The sequence below is a fragment of the Andrena cerasifolii genome, chromosome 11 (genome assembly GCF_050908995.1).
Source record: "Andrena cerasifolii isolate SP2316 chromosome 11, iyAndCera1_principal, whole genome shotgun sequence".
Classification (NCBI taxonomy): domain Eukaryota; kingdom Metazoa; phylum Arthropoda; class Insecta; order Hymenoptera; family Andrenidae; genus Andrena; species Andrena cerasifolii.
The window spans coordinates 7,257,267-7,278,226 of NC_135128.1; the positions used below are offsets into that span (position 1 = coordinate 7,257,267).

At 48.2% G+C, this 20,960-nt stretch overlaps 3 protein-coding genes across 9 annotated transcripts in view; 2 read left to right on the forward strand and 1 right to left on the reverse strand.

Annotated features, from left to right (window-relative positions):
- Positions 1-2,905: 2,905 nt before the first annotated feature.
- On the reverse strand, positions 2,906-6,939 carry LOC143374618 (116 kDa U5 small nuclear ribonucleoprotein component). 3 transcript variants are annotated; one of them, XM_076822864.1, is made up of 8 exons: positions 6,682-6,939; positions 6,154-6,412; positions 5,806-6,077; positions 5,041-5,729; positions 4,740-4,969; positions 3,941-4,659; positions 3,551-3,831; positions 2,906-3,491 (listed from the first exon to the last, which is right to left on the reverse strand). In XM_076822864.1, the coding sequence occupies exons 2-8, from the start codon at positions 6,397-6,399 to the stop codon at positions 2,986-2,988; spliced, it is 2,943 nt and encodes a 980-aa protein (XP_076678979.1). In that variant the 5' UTR covers positions 6,400-6,412; positions 6,682-6,939; the 3' UTR covers positions 2,906-2,985. The 3 variants fall into 3 exon arrangements, with proteins under 3 accessions (XP_076678979.1, XP_076678978.1, XP_076678977.1); XM_076822863.1 differs by having other exon boundaries at positions 6,154-6,425; XM_076822862.1 differs by lacking the exon at positions 6,682-6,939 and having other exon boundaries at positions 6,154-6,494.
- A 377-nt stretch (positions 6,940-7,316) lies between these two features.
- On the forward strand, positions 7,317-11,826 carry LOC143374934 (ras-related protein M-Ras). Of its 4 annotated transcripts, none has more exons than XR_013086764.1 (5): positions 7,317-7,509; positions 7,790-8,112; positions 8,282-8,598; positions 8,697-9,591; positions 9,634-11,826. XR_013086764.1 is itself a non-coding variant. In XM_076823491.1 (4 exons), exons 2-4 carry the CDS (start codon positions 7,923-7,925, stop codon positions 8,784-8,786), a joined length of 597 nt encoding a protein of 198 aa, XP_076679606.1. In that variant the 5' UTR covers positions 7,317-7,509; positions 7,790-7,922; the 3' UTR covers positions 8,787-11,826. The 4 variants fall into 4 exon arrangements, 2 of the variants coding, with proteins under 2 accessions (XP_076679606.1, XP_076679607.1); XR_013086765.1 differs by having other exon boundaries at positions 8,697-8,909; positions 8,990-11,826; XM_076823491.1 differs by having other exon boundaries at positions 8,697-11,826.
- Positions 11,827-16,585: 4,759 nt separating this feature from the next.
- Dtn (transmembrane protein 132C dtn) overlaps positions 16,586-20,960 on the forward strand; it is a 79,239-nt gene continuing 74,864 nt past the window's right edge. The window contains exon 1 of one of the 2 annotated variants that reach the window (XM_076823421.1): positions 16,586-17,866. In XM_076823421.1, coding sequence (XP_076679536.1) covers positions 17,770-17,866 — 97 coding nt within the window. In that variant the 5' untranslated portion in view covers positions 16,586-17,769. The remainder of the gene's footprint in view (positions 17,867-20,960) is intronic. The other variant, XM_076823422.1, reaches the window with a different exon arrangement.

Here is a 20,960-nt window from a genome sequence, read left to right on the forward strand (position 1 = left end):
TATAAAGTATTATTTTTATATAGTTTATCATTAAATCTGTGTGTTCTTGATTATTCAACAATAGTTTACTAATAAAGTTACTTTCTTCTGAGTATAATTCTTCGTTTCTTATCGGAACATGTGTGTACGTAATATGGAACACACCGAGTAACATAGATGAAGTTGATAATGACGATGACGACGATGATGCGAAATGCTTATTTTGCGATGGTAATGATAAAAATAATTACAATGAAAAATAGACCCAATGTATTCGCTGCTTTCAGTGGGCACACGATGAATGTGGGTCTTCCGACGTATTATTCGCGTGCCCAACGTGTATGAGACGCAGAAAGCAGAAATAAATTCCAAAAATGATGTATATTTATTTATTGGTATGTTCTACTTAATAAATCTTCATTTTTAGTAAAAGAAAGTAAAGATTTTTTAGTTTTCTTTACAAAGTACTTAGGTGTTCCATATTAGCACCCATTTTTTCGAACAGCTGATTTTCACTCTTTTCAGTTTTTTTACTATAATTGCAAAACAATTGGATATTTTTACATTTGACGATGTAAATATAATTATGCATTAGTTCCTTCGTCCCCTCGTGTCAGTTTTATTAAAAAAAAAACAAATTCCCCTTCTTTTGACAAGCTTTTGAAATCAGATGTTCCATATTACCTGCCTTTACCCTATCGACACGGGAGCGCATGATAAATACGCACGGGGACGTAACGGTGGCACTGCGTGCTGCTAAATGTGGGGCACCGCCTCGCGGAGCTGCTTATTATTAGGTTGCCGCACGTGAATTGTCGCTCTTCTCGGTGGGACTTCAAAGGTTTATAAAATTTGTACACATCTGGGTCGGAGTGGGAAGCCTGGTAGGTAGTTGCAGAACTACCAGGTGTAGGTACAAAACACCTATACTTTCCGCGGCGATCAGCTTCGTCACTCCAGTTTGATGGGAGAACGGAAGTCCCTGGGATCTACAACTCCTCGACCACCCTTTCGTTCGTTCCATCGCTCTTCTATCCCTGCTAATTTTGAATTACGCAATCGTCTCGATCGACACCCAGTCCCTCGCCAAAGATACCGCTGTCCCGCAAAGCTCGGAACGATATTTCATACGTAACAGCCCAACGCACGAACTCGATCCGTCATACTTCTCGGTCTCCAGTTTCACAACTTCGCTCGGTGGCCAGCTCGCTCGTAAAAAGCCTCGCTCTATGTCGCGCCGATAGCCAGGCATACCACGGCTAGCCTGATAACGCGGCGTACGCGCGTCGAACCAGCCGAACCGTGATCGAGAAATATCCAGCAACGCCAACAGTGTCGCCAAGTACATCACCATTGTAAATTGAAATTATCGCGCTATTTATAGAACCGGCAACCGGTTGATCCTGATTGGCCAAGCTGCGCGCACTTATCGCTAAGCCTGCTCGATCTATTCGACCAGCGACTCCGCGCTTTTCGATACGAATCTGTGGAATAGCTGCGAGTCTTCCTAACGCCACTGAAGCACGGCGCCAACGGTACTTTTACCCGTGTTCCAAGGGGACTTCCGGTCTCGTGCCTGAGCAACGTAGATTCGATGTGCCACGCGGTGCCTATTGCACGAATAACGGAGCTCTAGGAAGCTTCCGTGAGCATTCCGTTCGCCCGAATGACGAGAGAAGGCCATCTTTTGCCAATTCTTAGCGATCCTACTGGTTTAACCTTGTTTGGCACTCGCACCGATCGGAGGATCGACTAATCCCGAAGGCTGGCGCGTTCTTTCGAAATCCTGTAGCTCCCTGTCGCTAGCCTTCTCCACCCGCGCGAGCTCTGCAAGATCATTCCATTCGTAAGTTGAATTTCTCGTGGCTGCCCATCTCGTCCTATTCGTGGCAGAGATCGCGGCGAGAAAGAGGCGCACGGTTGCGCACGTATACGCTAGGGGGGAAAGAGACGGCGGAGAAGAAGAAGTAGACCGATCGATCGGCGGCGACGCGGTAGTCCGCTTCGCACAGCGACGTCGCCTTGAAAAGAGACGGTAGGAGCCGGGCGAACCCGGTTTTCCGTCCATCGGGCCTGCACGGCTCTCTGGTCGATCCGCTGCTTATGGGCGGACGCATGGGCATGGTTAGAGCGGGTAAAATGGCGCCAGGCTCCGACCACTTCGACCACCCATCCGGTACTGCGCAGTTGCGGCCCCGCCTGCCGATTGCGCGCGCTGCTCCCTGCCGACGCTTGCACCTTTCCGACTCGAATCTCCGACATTTCCTGCACATGTGGCCCCCTTTACGTTAATCCTCCTCCGAGGCTCGTAAATCGTCACCTCGAAACATCTCGGGCCGACGGGACTGTCCCTGGAAACTGGGATCACGGAAACTCGACGGCCATGGCAGGAGCAGCTGGGACGCTTCTCGCGATGCGCATGAAATCGCTAGAACTTTGCGGAGGAATCCGCTTTCGATCTCGTTTGTCGGACCTGCTTACTGCTCCTGCGATAGAGGGTCTTAATTTATCGAGTCTGTCAGCGTGGAGGAAGAAGGCAGAGGCGAGAGACTCCTGTCCATATGCAGCGGTCGCTTTGGTCTTTCGCAATACGCCCGTGTGGAATGCGCACAAGGGAATTCTTTGATACACAGGCTACCTTCTCACGCATATTCCTATGCAGGTATAGCTTCGAAGGTTAGCCGTGTTATTTCGAAATTTCGGACGGCGGAGGGACCCGTAAACTCTCCTTTATTCGGAATTGATTTAGGTATACTACCTATTGCTTCGGAACTGTGGGAGTTGGACTTTTCTTTGGGAAAACATCTCTTCCTTTGAATTGGGCTCGTACTCTAATTCCCTGCAGATTATGCAGCTCGACCTTCTCTTTAATATTAGGGCAGGGATTGAATTGGAGCAGGGTGAGAAGCAAGAATGCAGGCTCGTGTACAAAAATTAATAAGTAGTTCTTTAATAATACGTCTTTACATTAAAATCATGAGGCGGTATCATTACAGAGGTCATTTATTACAATGGATAATTCAAGAGCACATCTTGCCTCGCCAATTCGAGCAACATGGGATCGTCGAAGAACTTGTTGATGGACACGTCCTCCGACAAACCCTTGCGCCTCCGCGTCTTCAGCATGAATTCTCTAGCCAAGTGCGTAGCTGGCTGTGGTTCGAGTGGCCGGATGGTGATGCTCTTGTCCAATGGATCGCCAGGCACGATCTGCCAATGGTGGAACACGGACAGGCAGAACGCTTGGCCCTGCGTGTGCGTACGCAGATCGGTCTCGAACCCGAAGCTATCGATCGCCGGGATGAACGCCTTGATGGTGTACAGAGGACTTCCCGGGACGGGGGCGTCTTGGGTCACGTGGCCTCTTCTCTTCGCCAGCACCGTGTATACCGCGGACACGCAGTCCGCTGGTGCTTGTACCTCGACGAACAAGTAGGGCTCCATTAATCTGGGCGTCGCCATCAGGAAGGCGGAGTAGGCTACTCTCCTCGCAGTGGGGATTATTTGACCGCCTGTAAAAAAGAATGCAATTCACCTGCGTTCCGTTATGCGAGCATTGGAGGTTACTTACCGCCTCGGTGGAGAGGTTCCTGGGCGATGACAGCGTCCAGGATCTTGAACTTGACGTTCCGAATCGGCTCCTCGCAGAGGGGCCCTTCTCGAGTGCCCCATTGGAAGCCTTGAATAATGGCGTCCCTGGCGCTGTTCAACAGTGTCTTGTCCACTTCCGAAGGGAGGGTGTCGTCGACTAGAATGTTGGGCCCCGTGGCGTCTGGGCCGAATGCCCATATGCTTCGCGCTGCCAGCAAGTCCCAGTCGTACTTGGTTTGGAAGAATTCGCCTAGTCGCTTCCTGTAACATTCAATGGCGTTGTTTAGTAACACCTTAAACCATTTTTAGCTGTTAGAGAATGGTTGGATAAATCCTTTTGTCGAGGCCGCTCTTCGACGCCCATACTCACTTGTTCCACGTGATCTTAACGTGCTCCGCCTCTATGTCCTCTGCAAGGCCTCTCTCGAGAGGCTCAGCGATCATGGTCAGTTTGTTGCGTTTATTCGGTGTCTCGGCGAAACATTTGAGAGAGCTGGTTTCCACCACGGTTTCAGCGAAGGCGACCACGGGATCGGCCACCTTTATGTCGATCTCGGAGTACATGCGACGCAGGTCGTGCATCGCGCAGTCCAGGTACAATTCACCCGTCCCCAGAACCACGTGCTCGCCGCTCTCCTCGACCCTGGTGCCCAGCAGGGGGTAGCTTTTGTTCACTTTCCTCAGGCCGTCCAACATCTTCGGTAGTTCCGACGGGTTGACCGGCTCGACCGCGATCTTTATCACGCTCTGGGTATTGAACTTGAGCGGTCGGAAGATGTGCAGGTCGTCCGAGTTGTTGAGGTCGGTGATGGTGCTGGTCTTGACGATCGGCCTGTCTATGCCCTCGATGAGGACCCAGTTGCCCGCCGGAACCCTGTTCAGTTCGATCGAATAGCGTGCCTCGCTGATCCACAATCTGCCAACGGTCAGGACACGGGAGTCCTCCTCGTCGGTGCGCGAGTACGCCTCGCCCAGCACGCGAACGCGTTGTCCTGCCTCCAAGGTGCCAGACATCACCCTCCCGAGGACCACGAAGAGCGTGCAGTCCTCGGTGGGGTACATTTTCGTGCTGTGGATCATTAACCTTCCCTGCAAGTATCGTTCACCTATTTAGTTCCACGCGGATCGGTACGGGGCTTGGGTACTGTGTGCAAGTCGAAAGTACTAACGTCGGGGTCGCAATTAGTCATATCCTGCGCGAGGGGCGAGTCCATTGGGCCCGTGTACACGTGTTGTACTTTTACCGGTGCATGGGACTGAGGGCTAGGAACGTGGGCCACGCACATATCCACCAGCCCACACATGTCCCCCAAGAAACGCGTGCAGACGAGTCGCAGCAGAGGTCTAATATTCATTTTCATCTCCTCGGAGGTTAATCTGATGCCCAGCTCGTCTAACACTGTGGAAGCAAGTTACTATAAGAACACCCGTATAAGCTGAAAACCTGTGATTTCTAGCGGGCCAACTAACCATCTGGTAAAGTCGTGTCGACGTCACCGACGACCTGCGCGAAAATCTTATACAGCGGCTCGAGAATGAACTCGATGAAGCTGCGCTGCGCAGTGTTGTGCGGCGGCTTCTTCGTGAACTTGCGTGTTTTCGAGTTGAAATATATGTCGCCCCACAGTCTCTTCGCGAATTCATTGGCGTTTAACCCGAGGTGAGTCTTCGCGTAGAGCGCGGCGAAGGATTTCAAGGTGAAACAGACGTTATACTCCGAGCTCGCGAAACAGACGTTCCCGATCGCGGGCGACACGAACGCGGGATTCTCCGAATCCGAATAAAGCGCTATCAATCCGTTGATCTCCTCGATAATGTGTCTCAGTTTGTAATACGCGTCCAGAGGGGGCAATTTCAGCTCCAATATGAGCCTGTCTATCTTGTTTATACAGACTGTCAGCGCGAGCTTTTCCTGCAGCGCGTGCTTCAACAAACGTTCCGTGTTTAACATCACGCCCTCGGCGGCGTCCACGATCAGTATCGCTCCGTCGGATAATCGTATCGCTGCCGTCGCCTCGTCGGAGAAATTCACGTGACCCGGTGTATCGAATATGTTTAAGAGATAAGATTTCGATTTCACGTCCTGCAGCAACAACGTCACGGGCGTCGCCTTTGTTGACACGCCTCGCTGCTGCTCCGTGAACAGTGTGTCCGTGTACCTATCAATACAAGCTAGCTTCTTTACGCGTCAATAACACGGCTGGCATTTAGAATGCCTTTGAGCAAGTACTACACCTCAGTGGCTTCTCGTCGGTCACGCTGTGCAGGTAGGGGTGAGTCTGTCTCACTAAACAGTCCACTAGGGTGGTCTTGCCATGGTGCAGGTGACCAAGTAGAACCACATTTCGTATCAAGTGTGGTGCGTCCATCATGTCTGCTAAAAATTCTATGTTGTAAGTGGTTTCTGGTAGTTGCTGCTGTTTTATTTGGAATTTTGGCTTTCTGGTTGGTGCTATCAGTGGTTTATCCAGTGGCTGGGCGTCTTCTTCTTGTACCAGTGTTTCCACCTATCGTGGGTTAGAGTTATATGGGCGATCATTATGAAAGTACCAAGGAAAATACATTTACAGTTGACAAGCTCACCTCTGGGCCATAAACTTCTAGCGCACTGGGATAGTATCTTTTGTCTTCGTGCAGTACAACTGCCATAGAGTTGCCTTGCTCCGATTGATCCCTGGACTCATCTTTGTCCTCCTCCATCTCCTCATCAGAGCGTTCTCTGTCATCTGCATCATCTCCTGCATTTCCGTATTCATTTTCATCTTCACTGTCTGAGGCTAGATCCGGGCCAATGTAATTGCCAAACTCGTCATACAGGTCTGCGTCCATGATGGCCCTTGTACTAACTTAAATAACTGCAAATATAAGAATCGTGCTGTTTATTTCACACAGATTATCTCTCACTTATACACAGACATATTCTTTGCTTTACAATTTCGTGAAAAAGACTCCAATCGCGATTGTTTACAGTATTCTATATATAGGTACGTAACCTTAAAGTAGGCAAATAACCGGTTCTAAATAAAGTCGCTAAGAAAGCCATCAACCATAAACCAATCTTGTCGGATATAATGCAATATTTACGAATGACGATCGTTAATATGTATGTACTTACCAAACCCAGTAATATTTAAATAACCGTAAGTTTAAGTGACGTTGTTGTGGTAATTGGTTATGGTTGTATAGCGTGCATCGTGTGAATTATTGTCGAGGAATAAAACACAGGGCGTTTGGGAAAGATCTTTAATTACAGCATCAAAGGTACAGGTACAAAGTAACACTGATATTTCTTTTCGAATAAATTACACGTGTGTATTCCTGTTTTATATACACAAAACCCATGCAAGCTTCTATCGAGTGAAGTTGAACGCGAGATGCAACGTGCTTTGCCAATGTAATAAAATTAATTGTTGGCATCACTGCATGGCACCCTGCGTTAATTACTTGATTCGCCGCTAGAGTAGTAGCATACCGAGCAATACAGAGCGATTCAAAAGTCGCGCCACGCATGGGGCGAGCGGAACTATTTGTACCGCCTCGTATTCTGCATGGAGCCCCGTGAAAAAGTAAGTTCACGAATAAAAACGCATTGTTTTTTGGAAAGAAACGTTTCCACTCGTCCGAGGGTGTATGGGATAAAGTCAAAGTTGTCGTTAGCATTTGTACTTGACGGGAGTGGGGGGATAAGATTTGGATCGTCATAGGAGCGTTAAAGTTATTGCTAGCATAAATGGGGAGCCTGTGATTTTTCAGTCACGCGAGTTTTGAGTCGCTCTGTATTCGCGCGCCCGGTTCTAAAAGTATACAAGACCTACCGTACACACGGCACGACGTTGAGGGCTAACACAAGCGTACTTTTTACGTAGGTACGAATGTGGCGCACAGTAGCCGAGACTGACAGCTGGAAGAACGCGAAGCAGGAGTGGCAGATCATGTAAGGTAAGCGTTCTTTGTTTCGTCAAGAATATATTCGCTTAGCATAGTCGGACGAGCGTATTATAGTTCGTTATACTCTCGTAATGCATCAGAACTGCCACCTCTAATTCCGTCCCATTAAGCATAATTGACACACCCGCTACAATACAACGCTGAGCGTTATTTTTCGGTTCTAGAGATTCCGCGTAAATGGAACTGTATTTAGTACAGTGTCAGAGGGATCAGAATAATCGCGAGCAGCGTGCTGTCAGTGTTGTTGATCCGAGTGATCTAACCCTTTCAGGGCATCTGGGTCAGACAGGCAGGATTGACGACTCACGAGCCCGACACACTGCTGAGAATATAGTAGAAGAGTTGACAGAATAGGCAGACGAAGGCACAGCAGTGGGGGAGGGTGTAGGAGAAGGAGAGGCGGTATGACACGACCTCCCAATAATGACAACATTATGACCTTCAAGCTGGTCGTGGTCGGAGACGGAGGTGTTGGAAAGAGCGCGCTCACCATTCAATTCTTCCAAAAGCTATTTGTCGCCGATTACGATCCCACTATCGAGGACAGTTACATCCAACATACAGAGGTAGACAAGCAATGGTGCGTCTTAGACGGTAAGTGACTTCACGACAGAACATTTATTTAAGCTGCTTCTTTCCGTCGATTATCCAATCCTGTCGTGCGATATCATGCTGTACTGCTATATTTGAATTTACGCTTGGCGCATCGCACTAGGCATGCAACGCATCCTTACGTGTACAAAGGTTTATTTGTACCTGACAGTGCTAGATACAGCTGGCCAAGAAGAGTTCAGCGCGATGCGCGAACAGTACATGCGCAAGGGTGATGGGTTTCTGTTAGTTTATTCTGTGACCGACAAACAGTCCTACGAGAATATCACGAATTTTTATACCCAGATACTTAGGGTAAAGGATAGAGATGTGTATCCTATGCTTCTGGTAGCCAATAAAGTCGACTTGGTGCATTTGAGAAAGGTGACGCAGGAGCAGGGGAAAGAGTTGGCTCACCTGTTGGGTATACCTTATATCGAAACCTCTGCCAAAGATCCGCCAGTAAACGTAGACGCAGCATTCCACGAGGTACGGGGTAAAGTGAGAAGGAGATGTGCGACGGGAATTACTGCTTAGCTGGCACGTAGGCTGGAGCTAGTTAAGAGGCTTGAATCATTTTTTCCTAGGTCGTACGTATTATCAGAAATCAACCTCCGGCCGAGTTGGAAAAGAATCGGAGGAAACGGAGACGTTCAGGGAAATGTAATCTTTTATAAATGTCGAGGATTAGGGGTCGATCACGTACTACCCTTTTAAAGGGGTCACTTTTCTCGCAAAAGTGAAACGCACCTGCCAAAAAAAAAAAAGAAAATGGGTCTTCTGTCCTCCATCGTCCATAGGTACCTATGACTCGTGAATTTTTCTCTTTCTTTTTCTTCCTCATCCACACCTAATTTCATAGCATTAACACTATTAACAGGCGTCGAGAGAACGATATATCCCACTCTTATATACTAAGTGTACAAAATACTAACGATAAGAGATGCATTGGTCCGAAGGAGGCAATGCTATCTATCTCCGAGATGCAATTAGATTTAAAAAAAAAAAAACGAGAATCAATTCGGACATCAGTTTAAGACTTAACAATGATAAAATTCGTCGGAGATATTGACTGATCATCGTAATCTCGGTAATACGAGGCCACGTCTCTGTACGCGCGTACACATCAATTTTCTACCATCGACGAGACACTATGGAATTGAGCGTTTTTTATTGCACAATGCATAAATCCTATAGAGATGTTTTTACTTCCTCACGCGAGATCTTGTCATGAAATGACTGCAACGGTCCTCGTACATCTACTCAGCTCATTTCTTGAACAGCTGTCGAGAAATTCATAGCTCTAAGCGTATTTATTTCGTCTCGATTAAACTCAGCAATTTCGTGCTATTAATCTTCTTTCCCCCGTCGCGATATACTTCACCGCGATCTGTCGTTTCATTGGGAAAAGAAATTCGAAATACCGCGACTCTGTTCGTTCTTCGTACTACATTCTCTTCTACCGGTATTCTTTTCTCGCTTGTTACGCGATCATCGTCTCTCCGCGTGCGAATGACGTTCGAGGTTCAATTCTTTAAATTAACAACGAGTTTCGGTTGTGTCAGCGATCGTGCATCAGGCGTCCGGTGCCTAATGAGTAAATAATGTTCTGAATCGGGAATAAAGTATTCGATGTGAGGCGGTGTCCTGCCTCTGCTAAATAGATTATTGGCTTTCGTGCACACAGAGGTCTGACGTAAAAATCTGTCACGCTCGAGTCTTCGAAGAAACAATACATAAAACATGGATCCTAGATAGTGAGAACCGAGAGACTAATGCATTATATCGGATAATTTCGTTTCTACTTAACCATCGCGCAATCTCCAACAATTGGAATTGACATTGCATCTTTTCACCTCGATTATGTCAGACCTTTTTATATATATATATACATTAAGAAAACAATGCCATGGCCTACATTAGTATTTAAACGTGAAGAAAAAAAAGAAAAAAAAAAGAGGAAGAAAGAGAACACGTATGTTTAAGGAGCACTCCGAGAGCGAGAGCGCGTATAAAGGAAATTTAATGTTACATGTGAATCACTTTTCGTGCACATTACATTCACCTTACACCCTCATAAGTACGAGATACGTAATCCAACGTGATTGTCTAAAGAGAGGACTGCGATTCGAACGTGCTTGGTCGTCAGTCGTTACTGTCTTTCCTTTTACACGGGACGGACGTTTAAGTTTCCTTGGAGAGGGCGAGCGAGCGTCGCGCGAAGCTCACCTCGTAAAACGAATTAACACGAGGAGCCGTCTCGTTTAACGACGATCAGCACGAGTTTGCGTACAGCGCGGGAGGAGCGCACGGCGATTGCCAGGCGGGAGGGTGATTTCTATACGCATTTAAAAGCGCCGAGCAGGGGAGCCCCGCGCGACCACCGGGCGTTTTCCAGCAACAATTGCGAGAGCTGCGTATCGAGAGTTCAGTCCTCCGTTCGTATTATCTGTGTGTTCGGATCACGATATCATGTTTTTAGTGTACGCACAAAGTGATTTTCCTACGCTTAGGAGCGGCGAGAAACTCGAATAGTAATTTTTCGATACGCACCACGCAAAAGGTGCGGTACAGGCGTGCTGGCGCAACCGACTGCAGTCGCGACGAGATCAAACGGCCGCTCGAAGCCACCCCCGTTCAGCTGTTCGACCGGAGCGGCCGATTGATCTCGCGGCATCTGTAATTGTAACAGTGAAACATATTTGCCTTGAGATAAAAATTAATCTGTATTAGGAACGGTGAAGGCTGTCGAAGGAGTATGGGTAGTCGCCACGCGTAGAATGCTCGCTTCGATTTCCTTTAATAGCGGGGCGTTATTATCGTGTTTCACGACCGGCTCGATATCGGGCGAATCAGGTTCGATAGCGCAACGAAGTACGTAGCACGAGAGCCGGGAACAATTGCGAGCGACGCGCTCGTAATAATTTCATTTGCGCGGGCGCGAGGTCCGTAAAATTAAGGTAACGCGTCGGATTCGGCGGCAGCCGAGGCGTGTAGTTTAAAGTTGCAAGCGCAGGAAATAACGAATCAACCGTTGTACAAATTTTGCCGTTCGAAACGTTTATACGACACCGCAGTGTTACGATTCCGTTACAATTTTCACGTTTTATCGTTCCGTGTAAGATGTATAAGCCGCGCGCGAGCCCGTATCCAATTGTACCGCGTGCCAACGAAATCCATCGAACACGCGGGTCGATAGATTTGATTTCTATACTGCGTAGGCGTATTGCCGCGCGGATGCAAAGCGGATCTACACGTGTCCCCGGTAAAATGGGACAAATCGCCGCTCCGCTCGAGGGGGTACGCCAACCGTCGCGAATAACGCTCGCCGAACGTTCAGTGCGATGGAAAATTCGTAATTAACTGATAGGACCGGTGTCACAGAGGATCTCTCTGAAATTAATATCGATTCGGGAACGCGATAGCCCGGCGGCGGGCGAGGGCGTTATTTCGTTCCGCGGGAGCGTGCTTGTAAACGGATTACGTGGAGGCGCGCAACAGTTTCCGCAGTAAGGGTCGCAATCTACGCTGAAAGGGATCGAAGGTGGCGTTTACCGCGAAGATAGGAAAGAGCCGAGCTCTGTGCACAGCGCGTGTGTCGCCGCGCGGGTTTCTAGACACTCAGGATATTTAGCGTTCCTCGCATGTCGTATTAATCTGTAACAAAAGCGCCACGTTTTTTATCGCCGTCCATGGAGAAGAGGAGTCGCGGAGGGGGACAAATGGAAACGGAGGCTCACCTGTGGTTAGACGCGAGACACGGGGACAATTAGAAGCGACCACTTTACCGCAGATTCGACCGAGGCTGTTCAAGGTGGAACGGAAGGGAAGCGGTCGACGTTGAAGGAGGGAAGCAGGTAACCGCGAGACTCGCGAGACGCCCCGGCGGTTTTAGGGAATTAAAAACAGAGAGGAATGAGAACGGAAGACGTGGGATTTTCAGTGAAATAAGTCAATACGTTGAATCATTGTGATACACGGAGTACGAGGACACGCGATATAGTGAATACTGTGGTCGCGAGAGCCGTCGAAGTCAGTCGTTGCGCTTCATAAGGGGCCGTCCTTGAATTACGTAAGGGTAATTTTAGCGATTTCCTACTCCCTCCCTCCCCCAGTATAAGAATTCGTAAGATTTGGTACTGCAACTCCCTCGTTGCGTAATATTTTTTACATTTAATTTCTTCGGTTATTAAAATTCTGTTAAAGGTTTATATAATTCGTTTAAATCGGTTTCGTGAAGTTTAAACTAAAACTACTTTTCTGGAACATTAATGATAGAATTTGTATTTATTGAAAATTAGGTTGAAAAATATTACGTAAGACGCTACTTGACTACCCTCCCCCTCTGTAAGAAAACGTAAGAAATTCGTGACTCCCTCCCCCCTCAAAACGCCTTACGTAATTTAAGGACGACCCCTCAAGGGAGGGCTTGTTGTTCGAACGAAACGATCGTCGATTTTTACATTGAAACGCGTGTAGAGTGGGCCGAAGCGGCTAGCGTGATATCGTTAATTAAAATTATCGTCGTCCATTGGGGAATGGATCGAAATCGGGAATTCGAAAGCCTCTGACTTCGTCCTCGTTCCAAATCCCCCCCCGCCGCAGTGTTTACCTACTACTCGTCCCCCTACTCGAATATCGCGCGTCAACTGTAGCTGTTACCGGGTTACCGAAACTCCTCGCGAGAAGAAGACGAATATCGTATAACGAGTTAACGACGCACAGGAGACAGAGAACTACGCGTAACGAGGGAGAGTAATCAGATGGAGTACGATCGTTGCCACCGTTCTTGTCCTATAGATAGCCACGAGAAGTAAATATAAATATATATATGTATATGTATATATATATTTTGGAAAGAAAAGAAGAAAACGAAAATTCCTCCCCGACGATAGTTATATATATATATACTTATATACGAGAGGATACACCGACGTAAATACGTTCTATTCTATATGTATAAAAAATAAATGTGTATGTGGGTGTTACACACGGGCGCGTACGCGCGTGATACGCGGATTCCATGCGTGTGTATATTTTTTTCGTTGCAAGTATGCGTGCGTGCGTGTATGCGTGAGTGTCGCCAATTGTGCAGGTCACTGTATGGAATACACAATTGATAATAAATTATAAAGAAACACGTGTTTACAAAAAAAAAAAGAAGAAGAAGAAGGAGAAGAGGAAATATGTCTGTCCTATCTATATCCCGCTACGATCAATGGGGCGTTAATCGAGCGACGATAAAAAAGAAGCCGTTCGCACGGGGACTATCAAGCTCGAGCGCTCGGAAAAGAAGTTTAATTTATGCCAGCTAACCCGCCGGTTCTGCCGGCGATTGGCCTTGCGGAGGAACGCCAAACTCGCGCCATTTTACACAGTTTAAGAGGAGTTAATGCCTGAAAGTGTCCCACCCAGCTCGATCCGCCGACCGCCGCGGATTTCGCTTTCCAAACGACGCAGTCCTCTCCCATTAAACGCCCTCTAAAAACACTCGTCGCCGCCGTCGAATCGCTTTAATTGTCGCCGATTACGCCGCTCCAGTCCGTACTCACCTTCTTCGGGCCCTCGCATTTTAATGACAATATTCCGCGCGCGCGTGGCCGTTTATTTTAATAGAATTTCCGCGTCCCCACCCGCGCCGCGATCACAGAGAGCAATCCCATTGCGGGGCGCGGCTCCCTTTGATATCCGCGAGCGCCCGTAACAGCCGATGCGCATTATTTTCGCCCGTTTATTAACATTCGGCCGCGCCGAGTCAATTGTAAAAGCCATCGATCCGACCGTGCCGCATCGCGAGACGAATCGACCCATTGACACGGCGGGGGGCCGTTAATGTAAATTGGGGCTGTTACAACGTTCGCTGGCAGCCGAATGGGATGCAGCTGCGTCGAGCCGCCAGTGCGTCTATTGTTCGAAGCCGCTTTCACCCACGGCCGATGTAGAATTTCGAAATTTTCGAGCCGATCAAGCAGCGCGGCTCTATGTTCAAGAAACTGGAGAGGAGAGACGGCTGCGGCGGAGTTACCCGAGGCAACGGCGAGTGGAATAATCGAGGGAGTACACAGGGTCCGTACGGTCATCTCCTTGGAGAAATTCCTTCGATTCGTCAAGTACTGCGCGCGGCGAGCAATAACGTCGCTCGGGCTGTAATTGGAAGCTCGAGTTCCCGGCGTCCCGATTTCCCTTCGACGAGCACGGGCAAATTGCGTTACGCGTCGATATTGCGACCGCGGAGATCCGTTCGTAACAAGACGTCGTCCCGGGACATCAAAGGATGCCTTTAGCGGCGGTGTTCGTTAAAGGAACCGGGGCGAAAAAAAAAGGGGCGTTTAACCGTCAAATGTGCAACTGCTTTCCCACCGAGTGGCGTACACGCTGATTGATTAATAAACCGTCTCTCGGTTAAACAAAAGCACCCCGCTGAGAGGCACGGCGGCGGTCGTTAGGCCGGCTCGGTGGGTCGCGTGCGGCTAAGTGCGACCCGGCGCCATTGTCGCGAGGCTTCGACTCACGGCTCGATAGTTCCACGGAGATAAAATCGAAAGGAACGATCCGTTCCTTCCTTTTGAACTCCCCTTGTTCCCCGTAGCCGTGCTCGTATTCGGGAGGAAAGTTCGTGTCCGGGGATGGGGTTGCGATCGCTATACACCGACGAATCCTCTCCTCCACGTGGAACAACCTGCTGGATCTCAGCCGCATCCTTATCCGGCCCATAGATCTCTTTGCTAAGTCCGGAAGACGTCGAGCTCTTCCATCGAGATCGAATCTCTCCACGGTAGGACGAGCTATCCGAGTATCGATCGTCGAATAAAACTACCGGTAGACGTTTACCGTTCACGACGCGTCCGTGTATCGTTCAATACCCCTCTGTCAACCATTCGACGGACCGTTTAGAGTTTAGGCCCTCTTGTGTTCTTTCGTCGGAAATCGGCGTACTCGCGCGAAACCGGAATCGCGATATTGCTTGCTGGAATCTGGGATCTTGTGGACAGTAGAAAGGGGTGGTTGTTGATTCTGCCGGAGAAAGGGGACACTCGGTTGATTCTCTGGGGCCTTAAGTTCGATTTTCATTTAACGAGCATCAGTGAATTCGGCGTCTAGGAATCGGTTAGTGCGGAAATGAGTTTAGACAAGTCTCTTGACAAGCCCTCTTTAGCCGAGACTTTTTCAGCCAGGTTATAACGGAGGCATAGCCATATCGCGCGACAACGTTGCGTCAGCGAACATTCCTTTTCCGTAGAAGACGTACTCCCACTGGCGCGATAGCGCCTTATCGCGGTATCGCGGGATCTCATTGTCGGTAAACAGGTTCCGTGCAGTGGCCGTTTGCTCTGTCTTTGTTTATACAATCATCCATCATACCGCGAGTGATTTTCTCCATTATACGTCCCTTATCCGCCCCGTGCTGATCGCGCGCTTCCACGATAACGCTTATCAACTGGGAAAAAAGAAGGAAACTCCAGAAAAACGCTTCTACGGTCGCGAATTCGCTGTCGCTGGAAAGATAAGTGGCTTCTCTTGGTGGCTTCCACAGTGTTCAGTTGTAATCGGAAGCGCAACGGAGATCTGACAAGTATATTCCCGATATCGACGCTTTTGTGTCTATAACCAACGTTTAACAAGAAATCACAAAACAGAGATCTATTAAATTCGCGACATCGATACGGGCCGTCCTTGAGTTACGTAAGGGTAATTTTGGCGATTTCTTACCCTCTCCTTCCCCCAGTATTAGAATTCGTAAGATTTGATATTGCAACCCCCTTCTTAGGGTAAACCAACCAGTGAATGACCGAATTATTGAATCTATGGACCTTTGAGATTAATACTTGAATATAGTTATGTATAACAACAAAACAACTGTTGAAATTGCATTTAAATTTATTTTTCTTGAAATTTTTATAAAAATAATTACCTATTCTTATCGTAATTTAAAAAAAAATTGTAAAATGCAAAACGCGTAGAAGCCTAGTAAATGACCACATACTTTTAATAAGAATTGTACTCATTAATGTTTGCTTAATACGCGTAACTAAAAATATAGGATATTAAAAGTGCAACTAGACTCCATTTATAAACATATAATAATGTTTAAATTTATAATTGACATTTCTTTGCCTAATGGTCATTCACTGGTATGCGGTGAATTACTGGTTGGTTTACCCTACGTAATATTTTTTACATTTAATTTTTTCAGTTATTAAAATTCTTTTAAAGGTTCGTATAATTCATTTAACTCGGTTTCGGGAAATTTAAACTAAAACTACTTTTCTGGAACATTAATGATAGAATTTGTATTTATTGAAAATTAGATTAAAAAATATTACGTAAGACACTACCTGACTCCCGCCCCCCTTGTAAGAAAACATAAGAAATTCGTCACTCCCTCCCCCCTCAAAAAGCCTTACGCAATTTAAGGACGTCCCCATATCAATTAAATCGTATTAGGAGCAGCTTCTTAGGCGCCCCGGCATCCCAATAAAGCCTCGCTTAAAGAAATATAATCACCCTTGTATGTACCTACGAAACTACCCCAAGGACCACGTCACTTCAGCTTGTCTATAAACAGCTTCTTCCTTTCGCGACGACAGCACTCGAAGAAAAAGCTATCGTGCAAGAAGGGAAACACCGAGGACAGGCCGAGTCGGGTCGTTTGTTTACCCACGGAACGCGTTCTCCGAGAATTACGACGACAGGTCCCGGGACGTAGAATAAAGGACTAGAGACAGAGAGAGAGAGAGAAGAAGAAGAAAGAAAAATGAAAGAAAGGGATCCAAGGCCCGTCGAATGCTTGAATTGGCATCGTAGCGTAGGCACAGGCCGTTCGACGGGGCCGCTCTCGCGAGGGCACGTAATGCGCGCGCATCCAGTGGCGTACCATCAGTCGTATGGCGCCCCCCTCTCTCCGCGGCAAGCCTGTGGCCCGCAACGCAGCGCACCGTGTGTCGAGCCGAGCCGAGCCGAGCCGAGTCGGTCAATACTCCGGGCAACGCGGCGGTGAGAGCACACGACGCTCGCCCCCGTACTCGTGCACGCCGTCGGTCGCTCACGCGAACAGATTCTTCCCCGTGCATGTAATTTCGCGTACCGCGATCTCGCTCCGCGCCAGGAGGTTCCATCGGTCTCTCGCCCAGCGGCGTCGACGAGCCGCTCGACACCACGATAGACACCCTCATCCCCGTTCGATCGTCGACCGGTATACGCGCGCACACCGACGTAACAGTAACCGCGTACACGCGCGAAACAGGACACACGCGTGCAGGCCATCCGTGTCGCTGCTGTTACGGCAGATACGGCCGTGCGCTGACCGCACCGGTGCGCGCCTCCTGGCAGAGTTCCTCGGGCCCGTAGCCGAGGCGCCGCGTTTACCTCCTCCTCCTACGCTCCTACGCGATGCGAGCCTGCTCCGTGGGAGAGCCGTGAGGGAACCCGCGAAGGACAGTGTCAGGACACGTTCGGCCGCGGTGGTGAGACGACGCGACACGCGCGAGATCGCCGCGGGTGCTCTCCACGGGCTTTAGCGCGTGACGCGCGGATACTCGGTTACGTGGACAGTGAGTGCATTCCGTGCGACGTATCCAAGGAGAATCGACCCCGAGGAATCTTGTCCAGAAGCTGCCCGCCTCGGCGACCACATCGAGCCACCATGCATCCTGGAGCGTGATGGACAAGCTCGCGTCCGCAGTCTGCAAGTTCCAGCTACGCCTCGCCGGCATACTCATGGATACGTGGATACTCTTCCTGTTCGTCGCCATTGCCGGTGAGTCTGCACACTCTGCTCATTATCTTTTATAGCTCCCCCCCTCCTCTCTTGATCACCGTTGATCGCCGAACGAAATCGCCGATCGATCACCGGTCCCCGCGATGCCCCTTCGGCTTATCGATCGGACGCGGCGGCTGGCGGCGTGACATGGTCCGCGTGCTGTCACTCGACGTGTCAATACGCATTACGTATGCACAACAGGCACGTGCGGCACGCCGAGTAAGTGCGTCGTATCTGTGCCATGGCTGAGAGACTCGGTTCATTCAAGAGATCCGGGGGAGCGAGGGGGAGTAATCGACGCCACTTTCGTTCTCTTACCTCGCGCGGGTATATTCCGCTTTTGGAGCGATCCAAGGCTCCCGAGCGTCGATCGCTAGCCTTTCGAGGAATCGGTGCTGCTCCTCCTCTCTCGCGTATGGGCCCGGCGTTCCCCTTGCCGCGATCCTGCTCGTGGCACGTTCTTTGCTCGTGCAATTGTGTCTGCGAGCTGGCCGGATAGGCGCCACCGAGTATACGCGGCTCGGACACCGCACAGAATCGCAGGGAAGCACGGATGCGTAATGCCAGATGGCTGACATTCTGGGTGATGAGCAAAAGGGGATCAGGGAAGTCCTCTTTGTCCTTTTCCTTCTCCATCGTCCGTCTCTCTTCGCGTCTTCGTCTCCCTGTCTCTCTTCCACTCGAATTCTCGATCCATCAGACCCCGGGCACGTTACAACCTTCTATTTCAACACATTCAGGCGGATTCGTCTTCTCTCCGTCTTCCCTTGTGCCCGTCTGTCCCGCTCCTTCCTTCGCGCTTCCTCCTCGTCTTCCTGCTACTATGACTCTTTCTTCCTCGCAGCCGGTTTTACTTGTAATCCACCACCGTCCCCGTCTGTCCTTTCCCGTCGTATCTCCGGCCCGTGCAGTCAGCCACCCTTCTGCGTAGGTACCCTCTTCTATTAGGTCGGCCGACACGAAATGTCCCCCATTCTCGTACCTCCTATTGCTGGATTCGAAATTCGTGTAGGGACACCCCGATGTTCCCGATTATTCACCTTGTTAGATGGGAAATATCGGACCGCTCGAAACTAGACTACACGCGCAACCTGAACCATCAACAACACCTATTCATTTCGGTGGTCGGCTATTTTCTACGCATAGCTCCGGCAGATCTTGAGTATATTAAATAACAAAACTGGCGGTCTTCTCCAAAGTTCGACGCCCCAGCGAGAAAGCTTAGACAACTTTCTCCACTTTGGAGCAAACATAATGCTATTAATCGACTCTATACGTAGCTCCATAGATTATTTATTTATTACTCTAACGGGACCCCACTTTTACAATGTGAAAAAGACGAAATACATTGCAGCACACGAGGATTTACAACGCCTGACCCCAAAACTCTAGGCATATTCGACCTGAGCACATTGACGTTATCCGCAAAAATTTCAAAACTGACACTATAGGGGAAAGATGGGATAGTTGATCACAGTTTTGCTTTCTTATTAATATAATAATAATTGTTTGCTTTGTTTGTGTTTAATTATTTAAGTTGCGATTCTTAGAGTATTCTCAATATACTTGTATAAATTTGAGGGCTGAAAACTAATTTTAATGGCTGATTTTAAATATTTTCTGGCAGTGACGTTGTGCACAAGTATCCCCCCCTGAAGGGGAGACTTGATCAAAAGTTTAGGGAGACTTGATCAGTGAACTTTAAGAGTAAATAACACATTAACTTTCTAAAATCTATTTATTATCTTAGTCAATAACATGAGATAAAGGGAATATAATGAAAGGAAAATAAACTATAATTAACTTGAAAGAATTACTGAAAAAATAAAACCGAAGAATTAAACTCTATGACATAAAACAACATAAATGCATTCTTAAAAGACATTTCACTTAGAGATCATCTGATTAAGATGATGACGAAGAAAAGATTTTCCTTCTCACTTTCTCCGCCGTATTTTTCTGTTTCATTAGTCGTGGTATGGTTCTTTTTGGGGCATATTCACCTGTTCAATTATCCCACCTCACACACTGGTCAAGTATCCCTCAACTCACTCGATTTGAAACAGATGAAAAATTAAACATACCTTAAATATTTAGATCAATCAATAAATTACATTAATTGACCAGAAATTGCAGTTTTTACTTCATATATTTCAAATCCTTGAAAACGCAACTTTCGATCGAAAAGGAGGAAGGACTAGGTGACTGAAATCTTTATTAGATCGAAGCTTCTAACAACATTATTCTATACTGTCGAAAGAAAACTGCAACGGGAAGTGTTGCGATAATGCAAACATTACCACGATAACGTGATAGCGAGCACAAATTGCCAATATATTAATTAAAAAGCTGATGTGATCATGTATCCCCGCTGATCAACTATTCCACCTTTCCCCTATTAATTTGCCAACGTGCAAACTCTACCAATTGGATCCGACTATATTGCATTAATAATAATATTTATTAACATACTAGGTATTTATACCACACTAGTATTTACACTAGTTTCCTCCGGTTCTCCTCGATCCACTCATCTTATTCTTATACCAGAAGACCACCAGAAATACATTGCCATTAAAAAGACACATCTACGCACACATCCTCGGTCAATCATCTTGATGACTGCTCGTCGAGGCTCGTTTATAATGACGAAGGACGAGGAGGACGACCGTCTCGCGTATACTCAATGCAGAGACTTCGCCTTTCATCGACGCGCGCTCTGTAATTGCCCCGTGCCGATCGCGATCGATCGGGATTCCATCTCGATCCTCGATTTCGAAAACGATCGAACGAACCGCACAGACTCCGTCGCTTTCTCCAGCAATTCTGTCCGTAAATGGCATCGACGCCGACGCTCCTCTCCTGCGTTCCCTCGAACCAGAGGCTCGCGCTAAAAGCGCCGTGCCTTTGACGCAGCCAGGTCCGATTTAGAGGATTTCGCGTGAAAAAGGGTTGCCCCTGCGGTTGTTCCACTCGGCCCCGTCGCGATAAATGCGCAGATACTCGGCGAGCGCCGAAATACACAGAGAGGTAGGGGGTACAGAAAAATCTCATTTCTGTGGCCGCAAACGGGAAGCGTTACTCGGCTTCG

What these genes read in the sequence shown, in the direction of transcription:
- LOC143374618 (XM_076822864.1), bottom strand. Translation starts at nt 6,399, where the DNA reads ATGGACGCAGACCTGTATGACGAGTTTGGCAATTACATTGGCCCGGAT. An exon ending in TGACTAATTGCGACCCCGAC is followed by an intron (nt 4,660 to 4,739) that starts GTTAGTACTTTC and finishes CGATACTTGCAG; the next exon opens with GGAAGGTTAATGATCCACAG. An exon ending in GGAACCTCTCCACCGAGGCG is followed by an intron (nt 3,492 to 3,550) that starts GTAAGTAACCTC and finishes TCTTTTTTACAG; the next exon opens with GCGGTCAAATAATCCCCACT.
- LOC143374934 (XM_076823491.1), top strand. Translation starts at nt 7,923, where the DNA reads ATGACACGACCTCCCAATAATGACAACATTATGACCTTCAAGCTGGTC. An exon ending in GCAATGGTGCGTCTTAGACG is followed by an intron (nt 8,113 to 8,281) that starts GTAAGTGACTTC and finishes TGTACCTGACAG; the next exon opens with TGCTAGATACAGCTGGCCAA. An exon ending in TAGACGCAGCATTCCACGAG is followed by an intron (nt 8,599 to 8,696) that starts GTACGGGGTAAA and finishes ATTTTTTCCTAG; the next exon opens with GTCGTACGTATTATCAGAAA.